This window comes from Aquarana catesbeiana, linkage group LG01 (assembly GCF_042186555.1).
Source record: "Aquarana catesbeiana isolate 2022-GZ linkage group LG01, ASM4218655v1, whole genome shotgun sequence".
NCBI lineage: Eukaryota > Metazoa > Chordata > Amphibia > Anura > Ranidae > Aquarana > Aquarana catesbeiana.
Window position 1 is genome coordinate 375,226,992 of NC_133324.1, and position 25,410 is coordinate 375,252,401.

The 25,410-nt window shown below is 40.1% G+C and overlaps 1 protein-coding gene across 1 annotated transcript in view; it reads left to right on the forward strand.

The window, feature by feature from the left end:
• KIF27 (kinesin family member 27) overlaps positions 1–25,410 on the forward strand; it is a 156,464-nt gene that overhangs the window by 87,352 nt on the left and 43,702 nt on the right. The window contains exons 10-13 of the mRNA XM_073633656.1: positions 13,989–14,194; positions 15,718–15,915; positions 21,476–21,586; positions 23,141–23,317. Of these exons, the coding sequence (XP_073489757.1) occupies positions 13,989–14,194; positions 15,718–15,915; positions 21,476–21,586; positions 23,141–23,317 (692 nt within the window). The remainder of the gene's footprint in view (positions 1–13,988; positions 14,195–15,717; positions 15,916–21,475; positions 21,587–23,140; positions 23,318–25,410) is intronic.

Here is a 25,410-nt window from a genome sequence, read left to right on the forward strand (position 1 = left end):
TTCCCTTACATTAGAAGATTGTCGGACAGGCATCAGTCTTCTGGATTGAGGCAGAGTTCTGGACCATCTATCTGTTTGCGGTTGCTGGTTGTTGAAGGAAATACAAGCTTCCAGTCAACAGTCTGGCATGGAAAGTGATTTGTCTGTCATTATTTCACTGGACTCCACTTCTGACTGAGCATTTATTCTGGGTTCAGTCAGACAATGCCACAGCTTTGAGTTACCAAAATCATTTGGTGGCACCAGGAGTATTGCACCAGTTATGGAAGTAGAATCTATTCTGTCCTGGGCTGAGTTAGTTTCATGTTCCAGAAATCTCTCAGGGCACATTCCTGGAGTGGAGAATTTGCAGACAGTTTTTCTCAGCATCTGGATCTGGTTACGTGATCTTTCCATCACAGGGTGTTCAGGGACATATGACTGCTTTGAGGGATGCTGGATGGGCACCTGGTTTTCTCCCAACAACTATGTAGTGCACATTTCTATGTGGGCACAAATTGTTTGAATAGTTTAGGTAGGTCCTCAGATTACAGTTTTGGTAAATCTAAAGTTGATTATATGGTCAGATTTTAAAGTGTTTGGTAACCTAATGTTTTACAAGGTCCATGTATCTGCTGCTGCAAATGCTTGATTAGGCTGAAAAGCTCTGCAAGCAGCTGTTTAATTCCCTTACTACTTTTTAGAGTTTTTTTTTTTTTTATTGTTGGGCCGATTGTCCTGTATTGTTTTGATGGTGCCCCCCCCCCCCCCCCCCCTCCCTCTGTTTGGACAGCTTTTGGACATCCCTAGGTTTATTACCATAAAGCTGTGTACATTAATGAACTATAAAGAAAATAGTTTTTTTGTACTCCTTGCTAAATCTTTTTTTTCAGAGTCTGTTGAAGGACACAGCTCCCTCTTGTCACATGCTATCTTTCCTCATTAGACTGCTTGCTACAACTGAGCAAGTGTGAGGTGAGGAATTATACCCACTAGGGGCTTGGCCTTCAATTTCTATGTTTCTCGTGTCCATTTTTCCTGTAGGTGAAAAACCCTAGTTTACCATAAAGCTATGTCCCCCAATGAACTTTGAGAAAAGGATGTTATGGACAGTACAAAAAAAACTAATGAAGGGAAATCCTTTCTGACAGTTGTCATCAGAACAGGTGTCACATTGTAAAGTTTCTTCTCCACTTCTGTTGGTGACAGCTCTAAAATTTTTGATTTCTTATTGATTACTGTTCCATTGGTCAACAAATATGCTTACAAGTACATTTTAAATTCTTCAAATTGCTTTACATGCATTTTGGCAGCCATTTCTATGCTTTTGACTCAGGCATAGGAGCCACCTGTCCTGCTTCCTGCCATTTAGCAGTCAGCTGCCGAGATATTGTGGCTTCAGAAGCTTGAGCACTGGAATTGTGACATTTGGGATATTTTGAAAAGGGATAGGGATTTAATAGGAATAGAGGAGGGTGCTTCTTGTGCACAGAGAATGATTCTGGCAGACAGGCCTGTAAGCCTGTCACCTGGTACTGAGAACTTTTGGCATGAGTAGGGAGATATACACAGTTTCCTGAATGTCTGAAATCAAAATTAGAATTTTAGGCAATGCAGCCATTTATTGTTGGCCAGGGATTAAAATGGAAGGAACATTTTTAATATTAAATGTCATAATTAGGGATGCACCGAATAGGTTTTTTTGTGCTGAAACCGATACCGAAAATAAATCTTCCTTGATTCCAAAAACCGATACCAAAAGGCTTTTTTTTTATATATTACACAAAAAAATTATTAGATATACAAAATTGTGTATGAAGAAAAGAATACTACAATCCAGTAATGTCAAAAAGTACTTTAATAAAAAGTAAACCACATAAAATTGGACAGTGGACACAGAAGATAAAAATAAAATAAGACTGCAGTCAGTGCACATTGCACCACCATACCAAATAAAACAGGCATAAAAAAATTAAATAAATAATATTAATAATAATAATAATTATTATTAATATAATAATAATATAAAAATGCCAAAGACTGACTTTTTGATATTTTATTAATTTCCAACTTACATCAGAACTAGTAATTCAGTTCTCTCTCCCTAAGGTATCAGCGGCTGAATGTGCGATAAGTGTATGTATGTAGCGTGTTACATACATAGTCATACAGTAGACCACACTGTGTTCCGGCCCCGGGTATGGGCGGAGACATCCTGGAACACAGACTAGTCTTACAGCAGCAGTGCTCAGCCAATCACAGCAAGCAATGTAGGCTAGTCTGTGTTTATGGAAGTCACCGCCCATACCCGGAACACAGTGCGGTACTGTAGTATGCAGACAGCCACAGATACAGAACATACAGTTTTGCACATGCAGCGGGCTGACAGCTTAGGGAGAGACAATGACATAGTTTGGCCCAACAACAGAACAAACTATGTATAAATAAGTAATGTAGTACTTTAAAGAACAACTCTCTCAACCATAACAGAAATATGGCAGAAGGCTGTTATTCTGTTTCACAGTTTCTGTAAATATAACATAGTACAGTGCTATCTGCTATGCTATAATAATAAAATTTGTATTTATTATTTTCTTTCAACTTAAATGTGAACTAGTAGTTTTTTTTTTCCCCCCAAGTTCTCTCCCTAAGGTGTCAGTGACTGGATGTGCCATATAAAAGTGTATGTATGTAGCTGCGGGTTAGATACATACTAGTCATATGGTAGACCGCACTGTGTTCTGGCCCCGGGTATGTGCAGAGACATCTTGGAAGTGGAACACAGACTAGTCTACAGCAGCGGTGCTCAGCCAATCGCAGCAAGCATTGTAGACTAGTCTAGTCTGTGTTTATGGAAGTCACCGCCCATACCCGGAACACAGTGCGGTATAGTACTGTAGTATGTAGACAGCCACAGATACAGAACATACAGTTTTGCATTTGCACATGCAGCGGGCTGACAGCTTAGGGAAAGACATCGTTTAGCCTAACAGCCTAACAAACTATGGTACAGTAGTTCAAAAGCTGGAGTTCTCTCTTAAATTGAAGTGCAAAAAACTGTAGAAGAACTACAATGAACAACCAACAAATGGCACAACTAGACAATTGGAACATACTAGGTAGTCAGTCATACTATGTTGTATGTTCCAATTGTCCAATAGCACAGTCCAATACCAATTCATTTACTATGTTCAACATGGTAAATGAATTGGTCTATGCTACGGATTTTTAAATCTATTTCAGTAAAAGTGGCAGATTTCGCTTTAAGAACAAAAGCTGTTCAGCTTTCTCACAGGAGAGACGGTTTCTCTTCTCATCAAGAATATGAGATGCTAGACTGAATAGTCTCTCACTCTCTGTACTGGTGCTTGGGGCAGATAAATATCTGCGTGCAATCTGTTCAAGCAAGGGAAAACGTTCTTTGTTGATGCGCCAGTACTCAGGGGGATTGTCGCTTCTGACAATCGGCTGTTCAGCTAAATAAATGTCCAGCTGTTGGGTAGCTGCACTTGTTGTGGCACCGCTATGGATTGGGGTGCATTTGTGTAAAATTTCTTCAAACATATCAGATATGGAGGGAGTGTGTTCCTCTTCACTTGTATGTGATCCAACAAACTCACGTGCGTTAAGTAGGATGTTTTGCAATTGAAATTTGTCATCTATCCACTCCGCTGACAGGCAAAGCATGCTCGTTGGACTGACGTCTGAACTCCAAACGTCGGTAGTAAAACTGATTGCTACGATGTCGGTAATCATGAGCTCATGAACGTGTTTTCTAACACTGCAAAACAATTCAGGTAGACAGGTATCTGCAAAGTAGCATCTGCTTGGTAGTGAGTAACGCGGCTCAATATGTTGCATGAGCCTACGGAATCCAACGTCCTCCACAACAGAGAATGGCTGGTCGTCTAATGCAATAAATTCCATAATTTTATCTGTAATGGCACGAGCTTTGGGACTGTCACTTGTAAATTTTTTAACCTTTTCAAAGACTGTGGCCACAGATGGTGTTAAGCCTGAGGCACTTTTTGAAAGTGGCGCTGTTTTCTTATGATCTGCATGCTGAACTGGATGATGTGTTTTCAGGTGGTGTATCAAACCTGCTGTTGAAAAATGCTTTGGCACTGTGCCCCCTCTTGAAATTTCTGCTGAGCAAAGACTACAGATTGCAAGTTTGGGGTCTTTATCAGAAACGGTAAAATATTTCCACACTGCAGACATGGTCCCCCTCTGCTGGTAGTGCAGAATAATAGCATAGAATGATTTTTTATAGTGGGAGTGAAATCTGAGGGGGGGGGGGGGAAAGGATGAAATCAATTTTAAAGCTAAACCCCAGAAGGCGGCTTTAAAAAATAAAAATAACCAATTTTTTTTTTTTTTTACGGTGCAGCTCTTGCCATGCAAGGTAGTTATGTCTGCACTGCAGTACATCTGACTTGTACCAAAAAGATAATTGAACTGATTAACTTTGATTTGAAATGGAATGGATTGTTTGCAGTTTGCAATTGCATGCTATTTTATTTTTTTGAGCTATTCTGTAGTATACTATAAACTTGTGCTTGTCATTGAATTTGACACTTTGTCAGCATAGTATACTAGTATTATAGTTATACTAAATAACTATATTATATTTATTGCATATTGTCATGTGATGTTTAAAAAATTAATGCGCTTGCTGTCATGTGTAGTATAACTATACTCAATGACAACCACAAGCACATACATTTTATAGCTACAGAATAGCTCAAAAAATAAATAGCATGCAATTGCAATCCATTCCATTCCATTTCAAATCATATTTAATCAGTTCAATTATATAAAAACTTTTTGCTACAAGTCAGATCTACTGCAGTGCAGACAGACATAAATTTTAAATACAAGTATTGCATGACAAGAGTGCTGGCTTGTTGTTTAACAAAGGCCAAGTAGTAAGTAATACATGTTGTTTGACTGCTATAGACAGAAAGATCATCATTTCAGTTTCAGTACTATAATAAAATAAAATAATACTACTGGTTGGATTGTTTCTGTCAGTTTAAATAAGGCAAAATGCTCACCGGCGAATAGTAGTAATGGTAGCCATGCAGGAGGGACAGTGTCCTCTTTTATACTTGAGTATGCTATGTGCAGCCCTCTATGAAGCTGCCTCTCGGGTCCCAGCAGCATCTCTCGGGTCCCAGCAGCGTCTCTCGGGTCCTAGCAGCGTCTCTCGGGTCCCAGCAGCGTCTCTCGGGTCCCAGCAGCGTCTCTCGGGTCCCAGCAGCGTCTCTCGGGTCCCAGCAGCGTCTCTCGGGTCCCAGCAGCGTCTCTCGGGTCCCAGCAGCGTCTCTCGGGTCCCAGCAGCGTCTCTCGGGTCCCAGCAGCATCTCTCGGGTCCCAGCAGCGTCTCTCAAGCACAAGGAGTGTTCGCAGGGAAGGTGCCAGCGTCTCAGCAAGGAACGTGCTTACGGCGTCTTAACCGCAGGGAACGTGCACACCGCCCATCGCTACTGCGCATGCGCGATTTTTCTTTCCAGTTCCTCTCCAAGTCATTAAGGTTTCGAGGCTGACGTTTGGCAACTGAAACCTTCAGCTCCCTCCACATATTTTCTATGGGATTAAGGTCTGGAGACTGGCTAGGCCTCTTCAGGACCTTAATGTGCTTCTTGGGACACTCCTTTTTTGCCTTGACCATGTGTTTTGGGTCATTGTCATGCTGGAATGTCCATCCAGGACTCATTTTCAATGCCGTGGCTGAGGGAAGGAGGTATTCACCCAAGATTTGATGGTACATGGCCCCGTCCATTGTCCCTTTTGATGCAGTGAAGTTGTCCTGTCCCCTTCATGTTTGACGGTGGGGATGGTGTTCTTGGGTCATAGGCAGCATTCCTTCTCCAAACACGGTGAGTTGAGTTGATGCCAAAGAGCTTTATTTTGATCTCATCTGACCAAAACTCTTTCACCCAGTTCTCCTCTGAATCATTCAGATGTTCGTTAGCAAACTTCAGACAGGCCTGTACATGTGCTTTCTTGAGCAGGGGAACTTCAGTCCTTCATGGCGTAGTGTGTTACCAATTGTTTTTTTGGGTACTGTGGTCCCAGCGGCCTTGAGATCATTGACAAGATTCTCCCATGTAGTTCTGGGCTGATTCCTCACCTTTCTCATGATCATTGAAACTCTACAATGTGAGATCTTGCATGGAGCCCCAAACCGAGGGAGATTGACAGTTATGTTGTGTTTCTTCCATTGGACGGTTCTTTGGTCTTGGCCATGGTGGAGAGATTGGAATCTGATTGCTTCTGTGGACAGGAGTCTTTTATACAGGTAACAAGCTGAGATTAGGAGCACTCCCTTTAAGAGAGTGCTCCTTATCTCAGCTTGTTACCTGTATAGAAGTTACCTAGGAGACAGAAATCTTGCTGATTTATAGGGGATCAAATACTTCACTCATTAAAATTCAAATCAATTTATAACTTTTAAATACGTTTTTCTGGATATTTTTGTTGTTATTCTGTCTCTCACTGTTAAAATAAACCTACTATTAAAATTATAGACTGATCATTTCTTTGTCAGTGGGCAAACGTACAAAATCAGCGGGGGATCAAATAATGAAAAATGATTTGAGAACTTCAAACCCTACCTTCAGTGTGGCTCTTATAACTGCATACCTATAGCTGACCAAACAGAGAGGCCCCCCCCCAAGAGAATCAGTGGTTATTTAATTGTTGCAGAACACTGGACAAAGCAATTAGTGATTTTAGGCCTAAAATGTAATTCTCCTTTTTTGAATATGTGAAGGCATAAGGACCCAAAGGGTACATTCTTGTACATATAGATGCAGAAATTTTTTTTTATAGCTCACCTGACACTTGGGCAACAGCATGTCAGTAGCTTGAACTTTACGCACACTTGACCAAAAGTACTAGTGTCTTTCAAGTGAGTCTATTATTGCTAAAAGCTTTGAATTAAGGCTTTAACTTTGATTATCTGTAATTGAAGATATTCTTGTATTTAAATCCAAAGGACTGTCATCCAGATGTCATCCCAGACACTCAGAGATCAAAGGCATATCAGAATGCATTTAATGATGGTATAGGTATTTTAATAAATGTATTAATGATCACTTACACAAAGAACATTTGAATGCACTTATTAAGTGCATATCATCCTGTTAGTTTCTGATGTTTTGGACTGTAAATCAAAATTTCATTGACATCAGGTCAAAAGGTTGTCAATATACTAGAACAGTGTCTCTCAATGTCTCTCTCTGTAGATAGACCTTTCTCAAACTTCCTTTTAATGTAAAACCATACCGGAAACATATCTAATAAAAGTTAAAAATGGTCATATCGTATCTGGGAGAAGTTGCATAGTATACCATTTTACATCCATGTTTGAATGAAATTAACTATAGCACTGACAAAATGAGGTTACATTGAAAAAACGTAATGGGGTGCAACAAGATTTCTGTGGCTGCTGTCATACATTACACTTTTCCGTTTATACTTTGTGTCCACCATCTTCTCTGTTTAGAACTTTAGCTATTTTGGCATATCAGGGGAGAACCTTGTTCAGAAGAAAAAACAAGAACAGTAGAAAAACAGCAAATAAAAGTGTGTTTTTTGAGCTGGGGAGAGGGGGGTAGGGGCGTGGGGGTATTGGGAGTGGAGGACAGATCAAGTAGGGTCGGGGCTGAAGGTGCCATGATGTACCAGAGTAATTAGGATTTTCTTGGTTCCCTCAGCTTTTGGACAGCAGGTTTTTATTGTATATTCTTGAGAATAAATACTTTTTTTTTTTTTTTGGCCTAGTAAAACTGAGTAGTTTAAAATCAGTCTATGTGTTTAAAAGATGCAGTTCTTCCATCATCTTTAAAGTTCATTCTTTTTTGTTCACCATAATAGTTAGATTTCTTGTAGTGGTATTTGGAGATGAGAGTCATTGGAATAAGCACTGCTGGGTTATGCCTGAGATTCACATAAGTTAATTTGTGAATTATACTTGTCGCTTTCTAACTCTGGGTATTCCCAAAAGATATGAAAGAATGTGCTAATGCACCACCAGCAGGTGGGAGTAACATTCAAATGTGCTTTATAAAGGTTGGCTGGGACCCTATGCCAACTGGTTAAGATTTTATAAACCAATTCTTGTATTTTGTTTAAAAAAAACCTATGCTTTATGGGCAAAATAATGAATGCAATCTCCTTTGTTTGAGATAAATAACTTTTTAAGATCTTTTTACCATTTCTGGAGGGTACAAATTCCAGAAAGGGGTATTTAGCTTGGCAAAGATGTCAGCATGTGTCTGATTGTCCCTCACTGCAAGTACAGCTCCTCACCCCAGGATACATATTTAAATATTATTAATATGGCTAATGAGCGCCAAGAGAAAAAGCTCCATCACTTGCTAGAACTCCACCTGGGGGTGTTTGGAGGAAGAAAAATGCTGACTATGACCCTAAGAACACCATCCCTACATTCAAGCACAGATGTGGAAACAATATGCCTTGGGGATGTTTCTTTGCTAAAGGTACAGGCCGACTTTGCAGCATTGAGAGGCCAATGGATGGGGCCATGTATTGTAAAATCTTGGTTGAGAACCTTCTTCCCTCAGCCAGAACACTGAAGATGGGTGAGCAAGAAAATTGACCCAAAACATACTGCCAAGGCAATAAAGGAATGGCTCAAAAAGGAGCACATTAAGGTCACAGAGTGGCCTAACCAGTCTCCAGACCTTAATCCTATAGAAAATTTATGGAGGGAGCTGAAACTTCAAGTTTCCAAGTGACAGCCAAAAAACCTTAAGGATTTAGCGAAGATCTGTAAAAAAGAGTGGACCAAAATCCCTCCTGAGATGTTTGCAAACCTGGTCACTAACTCCAAGAAACGTCGTACCTCTGTGCTTGCCCAACAAGGGTTTCTCTACCAAGTACGAAGTCATGTTTTGCTTGGGGATTCAATACTTATTTTACTCACTGAACTGCAACTCCATTTCTAACATTTGAATCATGTGTTTTTTCTGGATTTTTGGTTGATATTCTGTCTCTATCATTTAAAATACACCTGTGATAAAAATTATAGACCCTTCATTTCTTTGTAAGTGGGCAAACTTTCAAAATCTGCAGGGGATCAAATATTCATTTTCCTCACTGTATTTTCTGTTTTAATAACGTGTTTTATTCTGTCTGGTCTATAGGCCCATAGCTATTGCCTGAGCTCTTGTCTAACATTTTTAAGTAGGTAGTATTTTAATTGTGAGGGTGTGCGTTTGATAGAGTAGCATTGGAAGGGCATTCCTCACTAGGAAAATATTCCTACCACTCCTCAAGGTCCTTGTGGTATATTTATAAAGTTCCTGTCTGAGACCTTGGACTATTGTTAAGAAGTTAACTTTGTATCTTAGTAAGATAGATCCCCAGATATTTAATGGAATTCAGGGTTAATTTTAATGAGAAGTTTGCTTTAATAGTAGCTTTATTAGTGACCATTCTTGAAGACAGTGCTGTTAGGCTGAGAGCTTCAGATTTTTAGTTGTTAATTTTAAAATTCAACAGATTCCCAAATTTGCAGAATTCTGGAAGTTCAGCAGGGGAGTCTCAGTTGGGTTCTAAGGTGTGTATGTAAATAGGACATGAGAGTGGGCACTTTATCTGGGCTTGCTTTGTAAAGTGAAATAGTCTGATGTGACTTTATTTACTTTGACTTTGGCTGCTGAAGGATGTGGGTAAATGGCATTGATTCATTTGTACATGTTGCTACCCAGGGCGAAAAACTGAGGTGTGCTACAGAGAGAGTGCCAGTCTACCCTGTCCAAATTCCTTTTCGGCATCTGAGGAGAGTAGTATGGTCAGTATTATCCAGGTTTGGGCTAAGTGTATGGCGTTAAGGACCCTAGTAGCGTTGTCCCTGGCCCACCTGTTCAAGATCAACAATCTGTGAAATATGTGAACTCAGTCTATTTATTAGGATCTTTGAAAAAATCTTCCAATCAGTATTTAAGCGTGAAATAAGTTGATAACTTGCTCATTATGATGGGCCTTTACACTCTTTAGGCTGTACAGTTATGTGGGAGTTTTCAACTCCTTTTTATTTGTCTGTTGTTTTATTGTCTCTTTATTTATTTGTAACACCCCTTTTCTGAAAATATTTTATTTGCACCATTTTGACCTTTTCATTATTAAAGCCTATTTTTAAAAGTGTTGAAATTGTCGCTAAGGCTTTTAATGGAAACAAAAAGAATCCCTGTCTCTTGAAGACTACTGTATACGATAAACCTCTGAACATACCTGTCTGTAGTGACAGTGTGTGTACAGATGTTTATTTTTCATAATTGTTCTTGCTAATATTGTGAAGGATTCATAGGCCCAAAAGCTATCCGGTGGCAGTATGGAATTTTAAAGGGTTAATTGCTTAATTAACTTAAAGTGGAGTTCCACCCAAAAGTGGAACTTCCTCTCATCGGATTCCTCCCCCCCTCCGGTGTCACAGTTGGCACCTTTCACGGGGGGAGGGGGGTGCAGATACCTGTATATTACAGGTATCTGTACCCACTTCCGGCATCATAGATAGATTTTTAATTACGTTTTTAATGCTGCCATTGGGGATACCTCTGGTGAAAATATTATTTTTCAGAGATTTTCCAATTCCTGATTGGATGGAAGTTTTAACATATTCCTCTTGTATAAGGGATTTTTTTAGCCTCTATGCCATGATCTACGAGAGCCATCTCCTAATATAACCTTCAGGCTGATCAGAAGTAGTAGAACTTCTGTGATCGAGATGGATACTATTGGTAAGTTTGATTGTCTGACAAAGGAATAATCAAGTCTAGAAATAAGAATTATGTGCCATGCAGATGGTGTAATCTTCTTTGTTAACATAAATCCAAAGAAAGTATCCACAACTCTTTGTGATATGCTCAATAAAATCTTCGTTATTACATGCTTCAGAGGAAAACATAATACAGAGATGTTGCCGTGTTTCAGCCTTGGTAGGCTTGCATCTTCTTTGTTGTTGTACGCAACAACTTATGGTGGTAAAGGCGGCACTTCCAGCTTTCTCAAATTATGCTTTAGAGCACCTTGAGAGTCCTGTAACCGAAAGAATCTAATGTGCAAATGCTGACTTCTAAGAAAAAAGGGGGAGAAGGTGGAATTAGGTACTAATTCCAGGGGAAAGCAATTCATCAAGGAGGAACAAACAATTAGCAAAAATGTATATTGATTTTATTAAATAATTCACTTAAACACCAATCAAAAAACATGATTAAAAAGCAGGTACCACCAACAATTCATAAAATAGACAACGTTGTCTAAACACACACAGATGGCCACCACATACAAGTACCAAGCATGCCTCCGTAAGTAGCAGATTAAGGTGAGGTCACCTAGTAGATTATCTATGGGGAAGATGATTGTCCTGATGAATGCCAGCATGAAGCTGATTGCAGCGGAGGGAGCTGTGGAAGGTACTGCAGCCGTAAACACCTCTCGTCCACTGTATGAGAGTCAGTGAGTGGAAGTAGAAACAACCAATTTGCTTATGGTGCAAGGAGGAATGCAATCCTCATATAAAAAGTTCACTGTGGCCTTACAGAGCCTTGGAAGACCAATGCCATGGGTGGAAGTTTATAAAGCTGTAATTAATGGAGACCTACAGAAGACTCAGATGTACCTGTGTCGGTGAGATCATCAGTGCTAGTGGGGGATGGAAATGCATATAAATATGTGCAGCAGTCCCATGGATGGGATATGAAAGATGAGATCCCACCCCTGTGTAGACACCGGAACACGTCACCGATCTGACAGATGAGCCGTTCCCTGCTGATACCGTCTCTAGGTAGCTGATCAAGCTATCTTCCTTCCACGTGCAGAGTGTTGTCGGCGAGGTCCAGGTGATGCCAATTGGGGAACGTGTTGTTAAGGTGGGATGGTAGAGTAACCCGTGCGATACGGACAGTCATACAGTTCCCGGGCATTTTCTCTCCTGTCTTCAATTGCTATTGGTCTTCTTCGAGTTCTTTTATTACTTCTCGAATTCCATTTTTATTTATGGATCTCTGCACCTCCAGATCGGTCCACCAATCTTGCATTGTTTGTTGTGTATGTGTGGCTGTCAGCTAGTTACGGTGTTACCAAGACAACCAGACGCTGACGTGACCACGTAGCCCTGCGCCAGGCTATTTAAGGTAATTGTTCCAGGTACATCGCATGCTCTGAAGAAATCCGAGTGACGGATGAAACGCATCAGGATGACGCCATCACGCTTTCCATAGCGCATCCACAGACCCACCCACACGCCCTGGGAATTCCTCCCGTGCCTCCACGAGGGTCTCAGGCCAGTCCAGGAACTGTATGACTGTCCGTATCGCATGGGTTACTTTACGGGTTACTCTACCATCCCACCTTAACATCACGTTCCCCAATTGGCATCACCTGGACCCCGCCGACGACACTCTGCACATGGAAGGAAGATAGCTTGATCAGCTACCTGGAGACGGTATCAGACGGTATCAGCAGGGAACGGCTTATCTGTCAGATCAGTGACGTGTTCCGGTGTCTACACAGGGGTGAGATCTCATCATGGGACTGCTGCACATATTTATATGCATTTCCCTCCCCCACTAGCACTGATGATCTCACCGACACAGGTACATCTGAGCCTTCTGTAGGTCTCCATTAATTACAGCTTTATAAACAGTAACTTCCACTCATGGCATTGGTCTTCTACGGCTCTGTATGGCCACAGTGAACTTTTTATATGAGGATTGCATTCCTCCTTGCACCATAAGCAAATTGGTTGTTTCTACTTCCACTCATTGACTCTCATACAGTGGACAAGAGGTGTTTACGGCTGCAGTACCTTCCACAGCTCCCTCCGCTGCAATCAGCTTCATGCTGGCATTCATCAGGACAATCATCTTCCCCATAGATAACCTACTAGGTGACCTCACCTTGATCTGCTATTTACAGAGGCACGATTGGTACTTGTATGTGGTGGCCATCTGTGTGTGTTTAGACAGCGTTGTCTATTTTATGAATTGTTGGTGGTACCTGCTTTTTAATCATGTTTTTTGATTGGTGTTTAAGTGAATTATTTAATAAAATCAATATACATTTTTGCTAATTGTTTGTTCCTCCTTGATGAATTGCTTTCCCCTGGAATTAGTACCCAATTCCACCTTCTCCCCCTTTTTTCTCATATGCTTATTTAATTCAGAGGGACGCACCTACAGTATTGCCTCAGTGCCATTGGTGTAAGCAATTAGTTTATCATTTACAGGTGTTGTCATCACGACTTTTCGCTTGCTTTTACTAGATTGTTTAGTAGAGCCTATAAGTTCTCTTTTACCCCTCCTTGTTCTCTTTATAAATGCTGACTTCTGCTAGGTAGTTGCTTCTTTGTCCTGCCCCGTACTAAGGTGGCTGGGGTGGCTGTTATGCATTAAGATAAAAAACCTTTTGTGTGTAGCAGCCACCCCAGCACCCCCCTAATTACTTACCTGAGCCCCATCTCTTTCCAGCGATGTCCACGAATGTCTAAGGACACTCCTCCTGATTGGCTGAGACACAGCAGCAGTGCCCTTGGCTTCCGCAGCTGTCAAAGTCAGTCAGCCAATCGGGAGAGATGGACACACGGAGCTGTGACTCGGCTCCAGTGCCCCCATAGGAAGCTGCTGACTGTGGGGGCACTTGATAGGAGGGAGGGGCCAGGAGCAGCAAAGAGAGACCCAAGAAGAGGAGGAATGCGGCTGCTCTGTGTAAACCAACTGCATAGAGGAGGGAAGTATAACATGTTTGTTATTTTATTTATTTTTTTAAACAAGACTTTACAATCACTTTAAGATGTTTCTCATATCTGCAATCAATTAAACAGATTCATGCAAAAAAAAAAAAACACTGCATTAAAACCCAGATTGTTGAGGTTGTGTTAGTGATAGTTCTAAACATTTATGGAGCCATGTTTGCTTGTGATAATTTAGCAACACTTGAACACATCCATATACTGAACAATGTAATCCTTGTGTAAGGTAATGGTGCTCAGTCCATGAACAAGCATTATTCTGTGAAGATTGCCCAGCTGGAGCAAGAAGCAGATCAGGCAAAAACTGAATTATCTGAAGCTCAGAAACAGCTGCAAGAACTGGAGGAGAAAGAGTCAAAGGATCAGGTTCAAAAAGCAAAGTTACAGAAAGACTTTCGTAAGAAGATGGAGGCTGCAAAAATAAAAATGCAGGTAGGGGTTTCTATATGCAACACAAATCCTTTCAGTCAAGCGATTGTTTTTATTTTTTTTCAGCACTCATTGCTAAACATTGTGATGTTAATGTTTTATTTCTGATTACAACGTCAAATTGTGCAGCACTTTAGAGAGTAGTATTCACATCAGCCCCTGCCCCTAAAGAGGCTTACCTTTAGGGGCAGGGGGTGATGTGAACACTACTGATGTTTCTGTGCCTTTGCCACACAGAAACATCACAGTTTAAAAGAAAACTATGCTGTTATTTCAAGAAAAATAATCCTGATCAGGACCCTGAAGAAGCCCATGTCGACATGGGAAGCTCATTCAAATAGCCAAGATTGTAGGGCCATCATGCTGACTACTGAGTTACTTTGCTGCCCAGAAAAAAGTGTACATAGCATAAACCTAAAAAAAAAAACATACTGCATAGGTTAATAATGCCCTGGGTAGTTCTGCTGCAGAAAATGTGCCACTTCCGAACTACAGAAACAATTTTGGACCCTCAGAACTTTTTTTCTGCTATGATATGCAAGTATGCTCAGTACACTTACCCCCTCCAGTGCCGTGATGTCCACACTCCCCTCCATCACTGGTGCTTCCATTTTCTGTCAGTCTTCCTGTGTTCATTGGCCAGGCTGACATGATGGAACGCCTACACTTGTACACATGAGTTACTCAGTCATGGCACAAAATCATGCCATACGCTACTCATTTTACTATTAGAGGGCAAGCTCGGGACACATATTTTGTTACAGAAGAGAAATACAGAGCATCTTCTTCATAAGGTGCCACCTATTAGCATTTTGTTTGTAAAACTAACTATAGCTCTGCATTAAGTGTCCTTTACCTTTTCATTGTTAGAATGAGATGCTGTCAACTCAAGTAATTAAAGGACCTTAAGGGATTATTCAAAAATTAAAAATAAATAAATAAAATGCTGTGGTTACGGTATGTATATTGTGTAAGGGGAAGTAGACATTAAACTTGGTATTTTTATAATTTTTTTGGTTTATTTTTTTCCCACAAGCATCTAGAAAAAAAAACCTCTGCTGTCCCAGGCTCGGGCCTATGCATATTGTGATAAAACACATCTGTAGTGGTGGCAACTCTAAAAACAATTGTACTCTAAACAAACCCTTAGGCCCTTTTTTTTTTTTACATGGGCACCGTCCAGTCTGTTCAGCAGGGAATCCATGACATCCATGTTCCCTTCAGTGTTTAGCTCTATTTAAAAAACCTGTGCTTTTGAGACCCATATTAGATCTACAGATGGCCAGATGCAAACACGCTTGCATCCGTTTATCTCATACTACCACAGATGTGTCAAGTTTAGGTCAGAAAAAAAAAGAAAAGCACCCAGACCGTTTTGTTTCGCACCTGAATGGCTTCTATAAAAGGGGCCTAAAAAAGCCAAGTAATCTAACAAGATGTGTAATAATAAAAAAGGTAAACAGATCAGATTTGTTAGAGAAGTACATGAAAACATGTTACCTTTCCATTGTTTTACTTCTGCACAGATTGTACAGAAGAAGCAGCAAGACACAAAAAAATTTGTAAGTCTTTCTGTTCAGAATGAGAAGTGTGTAGCAGATGCGGAAAAAAACATTCTGAACATGCGACAGCAACAAAGCCAATTACAGAAAAAGCTAAAAGAAGAGACTGAGAAAAAAAAGAAACTTGAACTGGCTGTTCAAAAGGACCAACAGCAAATCAAGGTAAATAGTTATGCAAATTCTGTACAGACTCACAAACATGGAGCACTGAATGTGAGATTAACAAGAGTCCAGGTGTTCCTAATGCTTGTGCACAAAAAGCCTAAAAGAAAAAAAAAAGAAAAAGAAGGAACCTACATGTAAAATATACTACTTGTATGTGTCTGTGGTCCACCTTGCAGATTTTATATTTGTTAACAGTCTAGGTCAGTGGTTTTCAACCTTTTTGAGACCAGGGCCCCATAAATTCTTCCAAAACCTTTGTGCCTCCTTCCCTCTGAATTGGGCTGTGTTTTGTTGTAGGGGGATGAAGGTTCTTGAGGTGGTTAGAGCAGTGTGCAGCAGATTTGGTGGCCCTGTACTGGATGAGGTTTCTGAAGGGATCTGGGGGCAACTGTGGGGCTGAGGTCTTAGAAGGGAGCTGGTCTCTCCACTAGACTGGGGGTTTTGAGAGGAAATGTGGGACATTGGGGGACACTGTTTGCAGCACTATGGATGGCTGGAGGCTTTGCAGTAAGCCAGGAGGCACTGTGGGTGGAGGGATGACACTGTGGGAGGTTGGTAGACACTGTAGGGGACCTAGGGGCACTGTACAAAGTTGAGCGGCACTGTGGACCACTATGGGATCTGGGAGGCTCTGTGGGAAGTTGAGGGATCTACAGGTAGCTGGAGGTCCGGCAGAAGGGAGGCCTTTTGCTGGCAGTGGGCCACTGCCCAGTGGTTGTTAACTACTGGTCTGTGTTAATGTCACAAATCTAGGCAGTCTGAACTGAGCATTTGATGAGAAAATATCTGCAGTGCACAGTGGTCATGTTTCATGAAAAGTAAAAAATACGAGTTCTAAGCAGTGTGACTTCTAAGCAATTCTTAACTTTTCCTGTAAAAGCAAAGCTTATTCCTAGGTGATAAATAGTGTGAGGGCATTAAGACTTCTTGCATGCATTTAAGAATAAAAATCTTCTATCTGTACATTTATGGATGTTTACATTCTTTAGGTATGTATATAAAACCCACTTATTTAACTTTTTTTTATTTCCTCCTAAATCTGGACTTGTATTATGGACTGCATCCTATAGTCTGCGGAATATGAAAATGTACGTAGTGTTTGCAGTGTGAGTGATGTAGATTTTCCCATACCCTCAAAATCCATTTAAATGAAAAGCACTGTACTATTTTATAGAAAGTGGTACAGTTTAGATCAGTGTAGGTTGCACGAAGATACTGTGCACAGAAACTCTTGAGTGCTGCTGCATGGGTGCACTTCCATTAGACTTCAGTAAAAAAAGCATCCAGATTACTAATCCCTCCTCCTTTCCAAAGACAAGCAGACTTTTTATTCAGGCCTTTTGTACAGTGTGTCCATCATGTTGCTCCTCCTGTATAACTACATGTTACTCCATGGCATTTAAATCTTCTTCTGTTGGCACTTCAAAGGCCACCTTTGGAACCTCCTGAAGATTTTCACCTTTCCACTATTACTTACTGTGCAAGGCTGTGTTCCTTGTTGCCATAACCTCTGCAAGGTGTGTGTTTGAGTTAGCAGCCTTGTCCTGTACAAAAAACTTTCTTATACAAAGTGTTGTTGAGGCCTAGAGCCTCTTTCCCTCTCCCTTTTAGGTGGCTTTGGATTTTTACTTCAACCAGGACATTGTTCTTCCATATATCTGTCTAGTTCCACTATGCCAGAAAGAAATTTCTCTTAACTGCCAATATGTAGTTCATGTTGTGCAGGTTGACCGCTCAGCCACTGCTTCCAATAGAAAGTCACTCACTGTTTATCATCCCTTATAATTTTTTTAGCGCCTATAATAAAACCTTGCATACAATGTCTTTTCTCCATTAAAATTTCTAGCCTTCCTGTATGCCGCTGTACACGGACCTGCACATATGCACCTCAGTGCACAATTTCGGCAATGCCGGTATGACTGAATTGCCAGGCATGCATGGGAGTGATGTCACCTCAGCCCAGCCAATTAAAATTGCTGGAGCTCGGAACCTGGAAGCCACCTGGACGAAGATGACAGTGGCCAGTTGGGGGCACCGCTGTGCTGGAGTTAAAGAAGGTATAACTCCACTTTAAAGGGGAACCATATTCATGCTCCATCGTGTCTTGGTAGCTCAGGGAAATCACTATACAAGTGTATTAAAGCAGAAATACACCCTTCATTCTTTATAGCTAAGGAGGCTGCCATCTTAGCCTCTGTTTGATCTGTAGTTGCCTTGTTGCTGCACATGTGATTAGTTATGACACAAGCCATTTGATGAATTAACAGTTTGATTGAGCGCACAAGCAACTGTGACATTTATCAGTCATGGCACGCCTTGAATCTAAAAGTTTTGGGAAATCGTTACATAGCCTGGTTGAAAAAAGATACAAGTCCATCTAGTTCAACCAATAAAAGGGGAAAAAACGAATTATACAAGCCTATATATACAATCCTGTACTCACAGCTGATCCAGAGGAAGGCAAAAAGCCCCAGCAAAGCATGATCTAATTTGCTCCAGCAGGGTAAAAAATTAATTCCTGATCTTTCAAGAGGCAATTGGATATTCCTTGGATCAACTTTACCTATAACTGTTCGCATCCAGTTGTATTATTGAATTAAATCATGCTATGGTCACTGCTACCCAGATGTTCTTTTATATGAACATTAGTAAAAAGCTCTGCATGGTTAGAGATTGCCAGGTCCAGCAGAGCATCATTCCTAGTTGGGACCTCTATGAACTGTATGATTAAAACTGTCTTGTAATAGGTTTATACAATTTTGCACTTTAACTGTTCCTTCAGTGCCATTACTCCAGTCAATTTCTAGGTAGTTAAAATCCCCCCCATTATTATCACCATCCCAGCCCTTGCTGCCCTTTCTATCTGTGCAGGGAGCTGAGTCTCCACCTCCTCGTTAACACTGGGTTGCCTATAACAAATTCCAATGATTAACTTTGTAGTACACACACCCATGTGCAGTTCCACCCATAATGCTTCAGCCTCATCACTCTCTCCATCAAGTAGGTCCTCTTTCACACTCGCTTTGAGATCTCACATAGAAACGGACACCACCACACTTCTTTTTTACCTTGTCTCGCCTAAAGAGAGCATAGCCAGGAATATTAACAGCCCAGTCATGTGAAGAATGAAGCCTAAATTCAGCAATACCAATTAAATTACAGTTCTCTTCATGCACCAAAGCTTCCAACTTGCCTAACTTGGGGCTAAAAAATAATTAGTCAGCCACCAATTGAGCAAGTTCTCCCACTTAAAAAGATGAGAGAGGCCTGCAATTGTCATCATAGGTATACCTCAACTATGAGAGACAAAATGTGGAAACAAATCTAGACAATCACATTGTCTGATTTTTGAAAGAATTTATTCACAAATTATGGTGGAAAATAAGTATTTGGTCACCTACAAACAAGCAAGATTTCTGGCTCTCCCAGACCTGTATCTTCTTCTTTAAGAGGCTCCTCTGTCCCCCATTCATTACCTGTATTAATGGCACCTGTTTGAACTTGTTATCAGTATAAAAGACACCTGTCCACAACCTCAAACAGTCACACTACAAACTCCACTATGGTGAAGACCAAAGAGCTGTCGAAGGACACCAGAAACAAAATTGTAGACCTGCAACAGGCTGGGAAGACTGAATCTGCAATAGGCAAGCAGCTTGGTTTGAAGAAATCAACTGTGGGAGCAATAATTAGAAAATGGAAGACATATAAGACCACTGATAATCTCTCTCGATCTGGGGCTCCACGCAAGATCTTACCCATGGGGTCAAAATGATCACAACATACCAGCAACAGTGTGTGACAACCTTGTGTAGACTTACAGAAAACGTTTGACCTCTGTCATTGCCAACAAAGGATATATAACAAAGTATTGAGATGAACTGTCTGTCCTATTATAATCTAATTCTCCCTCCCCCTCAATCCTAGTTTAAATAGTCCTCCAGCCTTACCATAAACCTCTCCCACAGCACAGCAGACCCCCTTCCATTGAGGTGCAAACCATCTTCAGCATATAGGTTGTACCTCTATAAAAAGTCAGCCCAGTGCTCTATAAGCACAAATCCTTCTTTCTTACACCAGATCTTTAGCCATGCATTAGGTTCTCTGATCTCCCCCTGTCTTTACTGTGTTGCGCATGGCACAGGCAAAATTTCAGGGAATATCACCTTGGATGTCCTTCCCTTCAGCTTGCAGCCTAGTTCTTTAAATTGATTTCTAAGGAGCCTCCACTGCCCATGTATTCTGTCATTGATTCCAACATGGACAAAAACAGCTGGTTCATGCCCAGCCCCTCCCAGTAATTTTATCCACCACATGCCAAACCCTGGCACCAGGGAGACAGCAAACTATTGGGTTGAGGCTATCCTGGTGACAAATTATTATATCAGTCCTTCTGATACTAGAATCCCCTATTACACCAGCTGTCTAGGCCTTCTTGCACTGCCCTCACCACCACTACTAGATGGGCGGCTCTCCTGGCTGTTAGGGGTAGCAGTTACATCTAGAGCTTCCACCTCTGAGCTTGCCACCCATATTTTCACCCAACTTTCACTCAAATCTGTTTGGGTGCTCAAACCCAGGACTGGCCTTCTTTTTTTTTTTTTTTTTTCTGTAAACCCCTAGCACTCCCTCTGACTACAGAAACCCAGTTAAATTGATGGGTTTAGTTTAACTGACAAGGTTCTACCTTTTCCTGTCAAGACCAGCTCTATTAGGTCTGAGAGTACTTCCTGAGCATTATGGTGTTGGACAACTGCTTTACAGATTTGCAAGGCTGCCGCCTAGTCTTTTGTTCGCACGGTTTACCAGGTGGATGTTTACATCTCATTTAATGCTAGCTTCAGATGTTAGGTCCTTCAGGCAGCTCTTTGAGCTACAGGCTGCCTCAGTTTTACTGTTGGTTTTGAGGGTTTGTTTTGTTACTGTTGCCCCCCAGCTTGACTGCTTTTGGATTACTCAATTGTCTCCAAATAATTGAATCATGTGTCCCCTCTGTGTTTGTAATTTACTTCTTTTACTGCTTTTCTCTAGAAAAAAAAAAACTGAAGCATGCTGGGATTGGGGAGGATTATACCTGGCTGGTCGACGGCTTTTTAGTTTGCCAGTGTCCAAATACTCCTGTAGCTGGCAGTATACCCCAAATATCTACTAATAACTGAATCTTGTGTCCCTTAAAGAACTGCAAGAAATGGCTTTTACAGTGAGCACAAAAATCATGTTGTAAATCATTTTGCTGTTTCTAATTGAGAGTATTAATAACTTATACAATTTTTACTTTTTATAAAGGTAAGAAAACAACTGTGTTTTATTTTGCTTCACAATTGTCAATTCTAAATAGGTTGGAATTAGTAGAGAGACAAATTAAATGGCAAAATATAAATTTCTACCTTATATAAATGGCTCAGAGAATAAGCATGCTTTTTCACGCTGACACCTTGAATTCATGCAACTTTTCAAGCTTAAATGTGATATGCTTAACCTATATGGCACCCAAATTCTGTTTCCTTAATATGTTGCTGCAAACATCTGAAATTAAAATTGAATATAATTTTTTCAGGAGCTTCAGTTAAGGACTGAACAGCAGCAGAAGATGTTGAAGCTGAAAAATGAAGAGATTGCATCTATTCGAAGACAGAAGAGCTCTAATATACCAGACCAACTTCAGCTTGTAAGTCGTGACATTGGTGTATTCTTTTTCTTCTTTTTTTTTTTTTTTTTATCAATAGATTATTTTTGAGTACATTGGGGTATTCTTAATAAGAATGTACCTGTGTTTGGCTCAGTTATAGTGATCATTGAAACCAGGCCTGGTAAAAATACTAAAGAACTCGAAAAAGCCATATATTCTGGAATTTTGTTGGATAGATTACTATGTGTAAAGGAAGTAGAGTCACAGTCAGGGGTTTAAATTGGGAGTGTTTTGGTGGGCTTAGGTAGAAGGGTCAAGACTTAAATGATCACATGTTGTGGTGGACCTTTTCTTTAGATTATTTATGATAAAATAAAACAACTTAGGTTGGAAGTGTAGTAGAAAGAAGATGTACTTTAAATTTGAAGGGTAATTTTCTGGAACAAAAAAAAAAAAACCCCTACACCCTAATGGCAAATTCCATGTAGTGCCTTCCAATTTTTTAATTAACTCTTATAGTGAACATTTAACCAGGCAATGGACAATTAAATATTTACATAATTTTAACAAGTTATAAAAACAACTATAATTAAAACTATTAAACCAATTCCCATTACCTTCTGTAGCTGCAAGCACTGTTGAGCATTTCATCCTCTAATTGACAACCCGCACTGTTTTGTGAGTCAGTGGTGTCTGTGCCAATGGTCACATGTCACACCTTCCCATCCAACTGTAGTGCACACAGGCACAGCCTACATGAAGGTGACAATGTTTTTTTTAATTCAGGAGCAGTGCAGTAGTGTTGTCAGCAGAAAACTATACAAGGTGGATTTCATTGGCAGGATAAACTGGTATTTCTAAATATTTCCATGGGTGCTATGGAACAAATAAATGCAGATGCAGGTACAATTAAGCGCTGCACCACATATTTTTTTTAATGGGAGGCCATCATTGTTGTTTCTCTAACACAAAAATATTTTGAATAATACAAAGTTCAGAGTTTTTGAAATCTGACTTTTGCCTTGTATGGCATGAATTGCATATTTGTGTATCTCCTATAAAATGATGTTAAGTTTAGCACTTTTACATGAACACTTTTGAACTAGCTTTGTGGCAACTTTATACTATGCATATGGGCCTATCTAAGACATATTACAACAGTAAATGAAAACACTGCATGGAATTTTACCAAAATTTTGCTAACCTGGTTCAAAAACTCTTGCTACTAACAAGGGGCATTGAGTTATATTTGTATGCAAGATTTCTCTTCATAGGAAGTAATGGCACTTGCTGTCTTATTATTTTTATATATATATATATATATATATATATATATATATATATATATATATATATATAGCACTATTTCAGTAACATTTGTGTGATGACTATATGGCATATTTTTATACTGTGCATATGGGCAAGAATGTAAGACATGTTTTCACAATAAATGTAAAACACTATATTTTAGCTTAGTTTTGTTAAAGTGGCACTTATCTCACTAGAGCAACATTTTTCACTGTGTTTCCAGGTCTCACCCTTTTCAGTTCTTTGATACTCATATAGAATTACTTTACCCTTATGTTTATCCAGAAAATGGAAGAACAGAAGAAGTGGCTTGATGAGGAGGTTGAGAAGGTATTAAAGGAGCGTCAAGCTTTGAGTGAATTGGAAGATGACTTAAAGAAAAGGGAAGAAAGTATTGCTAAGATGGAAGCCATGCTTAAAGAGAAGAGCCAGCTGGAGATGAAAAAGCTACGTTCAAGCCAAGTATGTAAAGTTACACTTCCTTACTGAAATCTTTTAGTTTATTTATAATTATTTAAAATTATATTAAATTTTCATCTTCAGGGTCCATTAAAAACACAATCCAGAAGGGGTTTTTTTTCTACCTCTTAAACGTCCTAATGTGCATATAGGATAACATTGAGCTGCTTCTACAGGCAAAATGCAAAACTCCTGTTGAAGCAGCAATATTTAAGCCTAGTGTGCATGGACCCTCAGTAAGCTTTTCCAATAGAGGTCACAGGGATGTGTTGCTGAGATGGTCAGCCTAAGCTTCCCTAGACCCAGCTATAAATCAAGCTGTCTGGGTACTACAAGACTTTCCAAAGTCCGTAGGCATATACACTTCTTGTGCGATTAGGATCCTCTTCAAACCGTTTCTATCAAGAATTTTCAGGCAAGCATATCTGAACATATGAAAAATTTACTTAAGAACATCACGAAAGGTCATTTGTAGTCTAACTTCCTAGTAATCTCTCAGGTGAATGAAACCTTGTTTGGTTCCCTTCTCCTTCCCATTGGAACACCCAGTTTTTTTGTTCTCTGGAATTCTGAAATTTATATGATTTGTGCCTCAAACATTTTTATAGGTTTTAAACATAACATAATTAGTGTCCTGAGGAGAGACAAAAAAAGAGGTAGGAAAAAGTGGAGCAATCACAATTGCAACATAATTGAAACATCTGTTGGTTTTGGACCTGAGGAAGACTGGCTTTATATATTTGTAGGTGCATCTTATATACTCACTGGAGCACCAATACAGCCAGCATAGTGAAGGTCGATCAATGCCTTTTCTTTTTGAGGAGATTGAGATGTGTTTGCTTTGGTACTTCAGTCTGTATATCCTTATTTTAGACCTATGGTGAAAAGGATCCTTACTTCTTGTATTACAGTTTGGTACAGACATTGATCTGCTGTGGATAAACAGGCAGTGCAGCGTGTGGTAAAGATTGCCCAGAAGATTATTGGCAGCAATCTGCCCATCGACAGCAGGTGTAGGAAGATGACCATCAATATCATGGGGGACTCTTTCTATCCTGCTTATGGACCGTTTGTCCCCCTTCCTCAGGTCAGGGATTACACAGCATCAGGGATAGAACCACCTGGCTGAATAACAGCTTTTTTTTCCTGATGCTGTGAGGTTGACAAATTTTGCATCGTCTTGAATTATTTCTGCTATTATTAGTATTCTTTCTTTTCTGGGAATCACTGCAATTTGAGATAGATTATACTGCACCTAATGATCAATAATATTGCTGTCTTTTTTTAACATTCTGCTTTTTATTGTTGCACACATTGCACAGATTGGTATTTATGAGTATATATATGCAGTTTTTAAATTATATCATTTATTAAGGGCAAAAAAGTTGTTCAAACCTGCCTGGCCCTATGTGAAAAAGTAATTGCCCCCTCCGATGCTGAATCATGAATGAACTGTGATTAACCACAATTTTTTGGAAAGCTGAGTTAAATTTCACTTGCCACACCCAGGCCTGATTATTGCCAGACCTGTTGAATCAAGAAATCACATAAAAAGAAGCTGTCTGACAAAGTGAAGCATGCTGACAGATCACAAAAATCCACACATCATGCCACAATCTAAAAACATTCAAGAACAGATTAGAAACAAAGTAATGTACATGTATCGGTCTAGGAAGGGTTTCAAAACCATTTCTAAGGCTTTGGAACTCCAGTGAACCACGCTAAGATCCATGATCTACAAATGGAGATAACTTGGAACAGTGGTGAACCTTGTGGCCGGCCTGCAAAAATTACTCCAAGAGCATGATGACGACTCATCCAGGAGGTCATAAAAGAACCCAGAATAACATCTAAAGAACTGCAGGCCTCACGTGCCTCAGGTAAGATCGGTGTTCATGATTCAACAATAAGAAAGAGACTGGGCAAAAATGGCATCCATGGGAGAGTTCCAAGGCCAAAGCCACTGCTGACCAAAAAGAACACAATCTCATCTCACATTTACCAAAAAAAAAAATCTTGATTATCCCCAAGACTTTTAGGCAAATATTCTGTGGACTGATGAGACAACAATTAAACTTTTTGGAAGGTGTGCATAA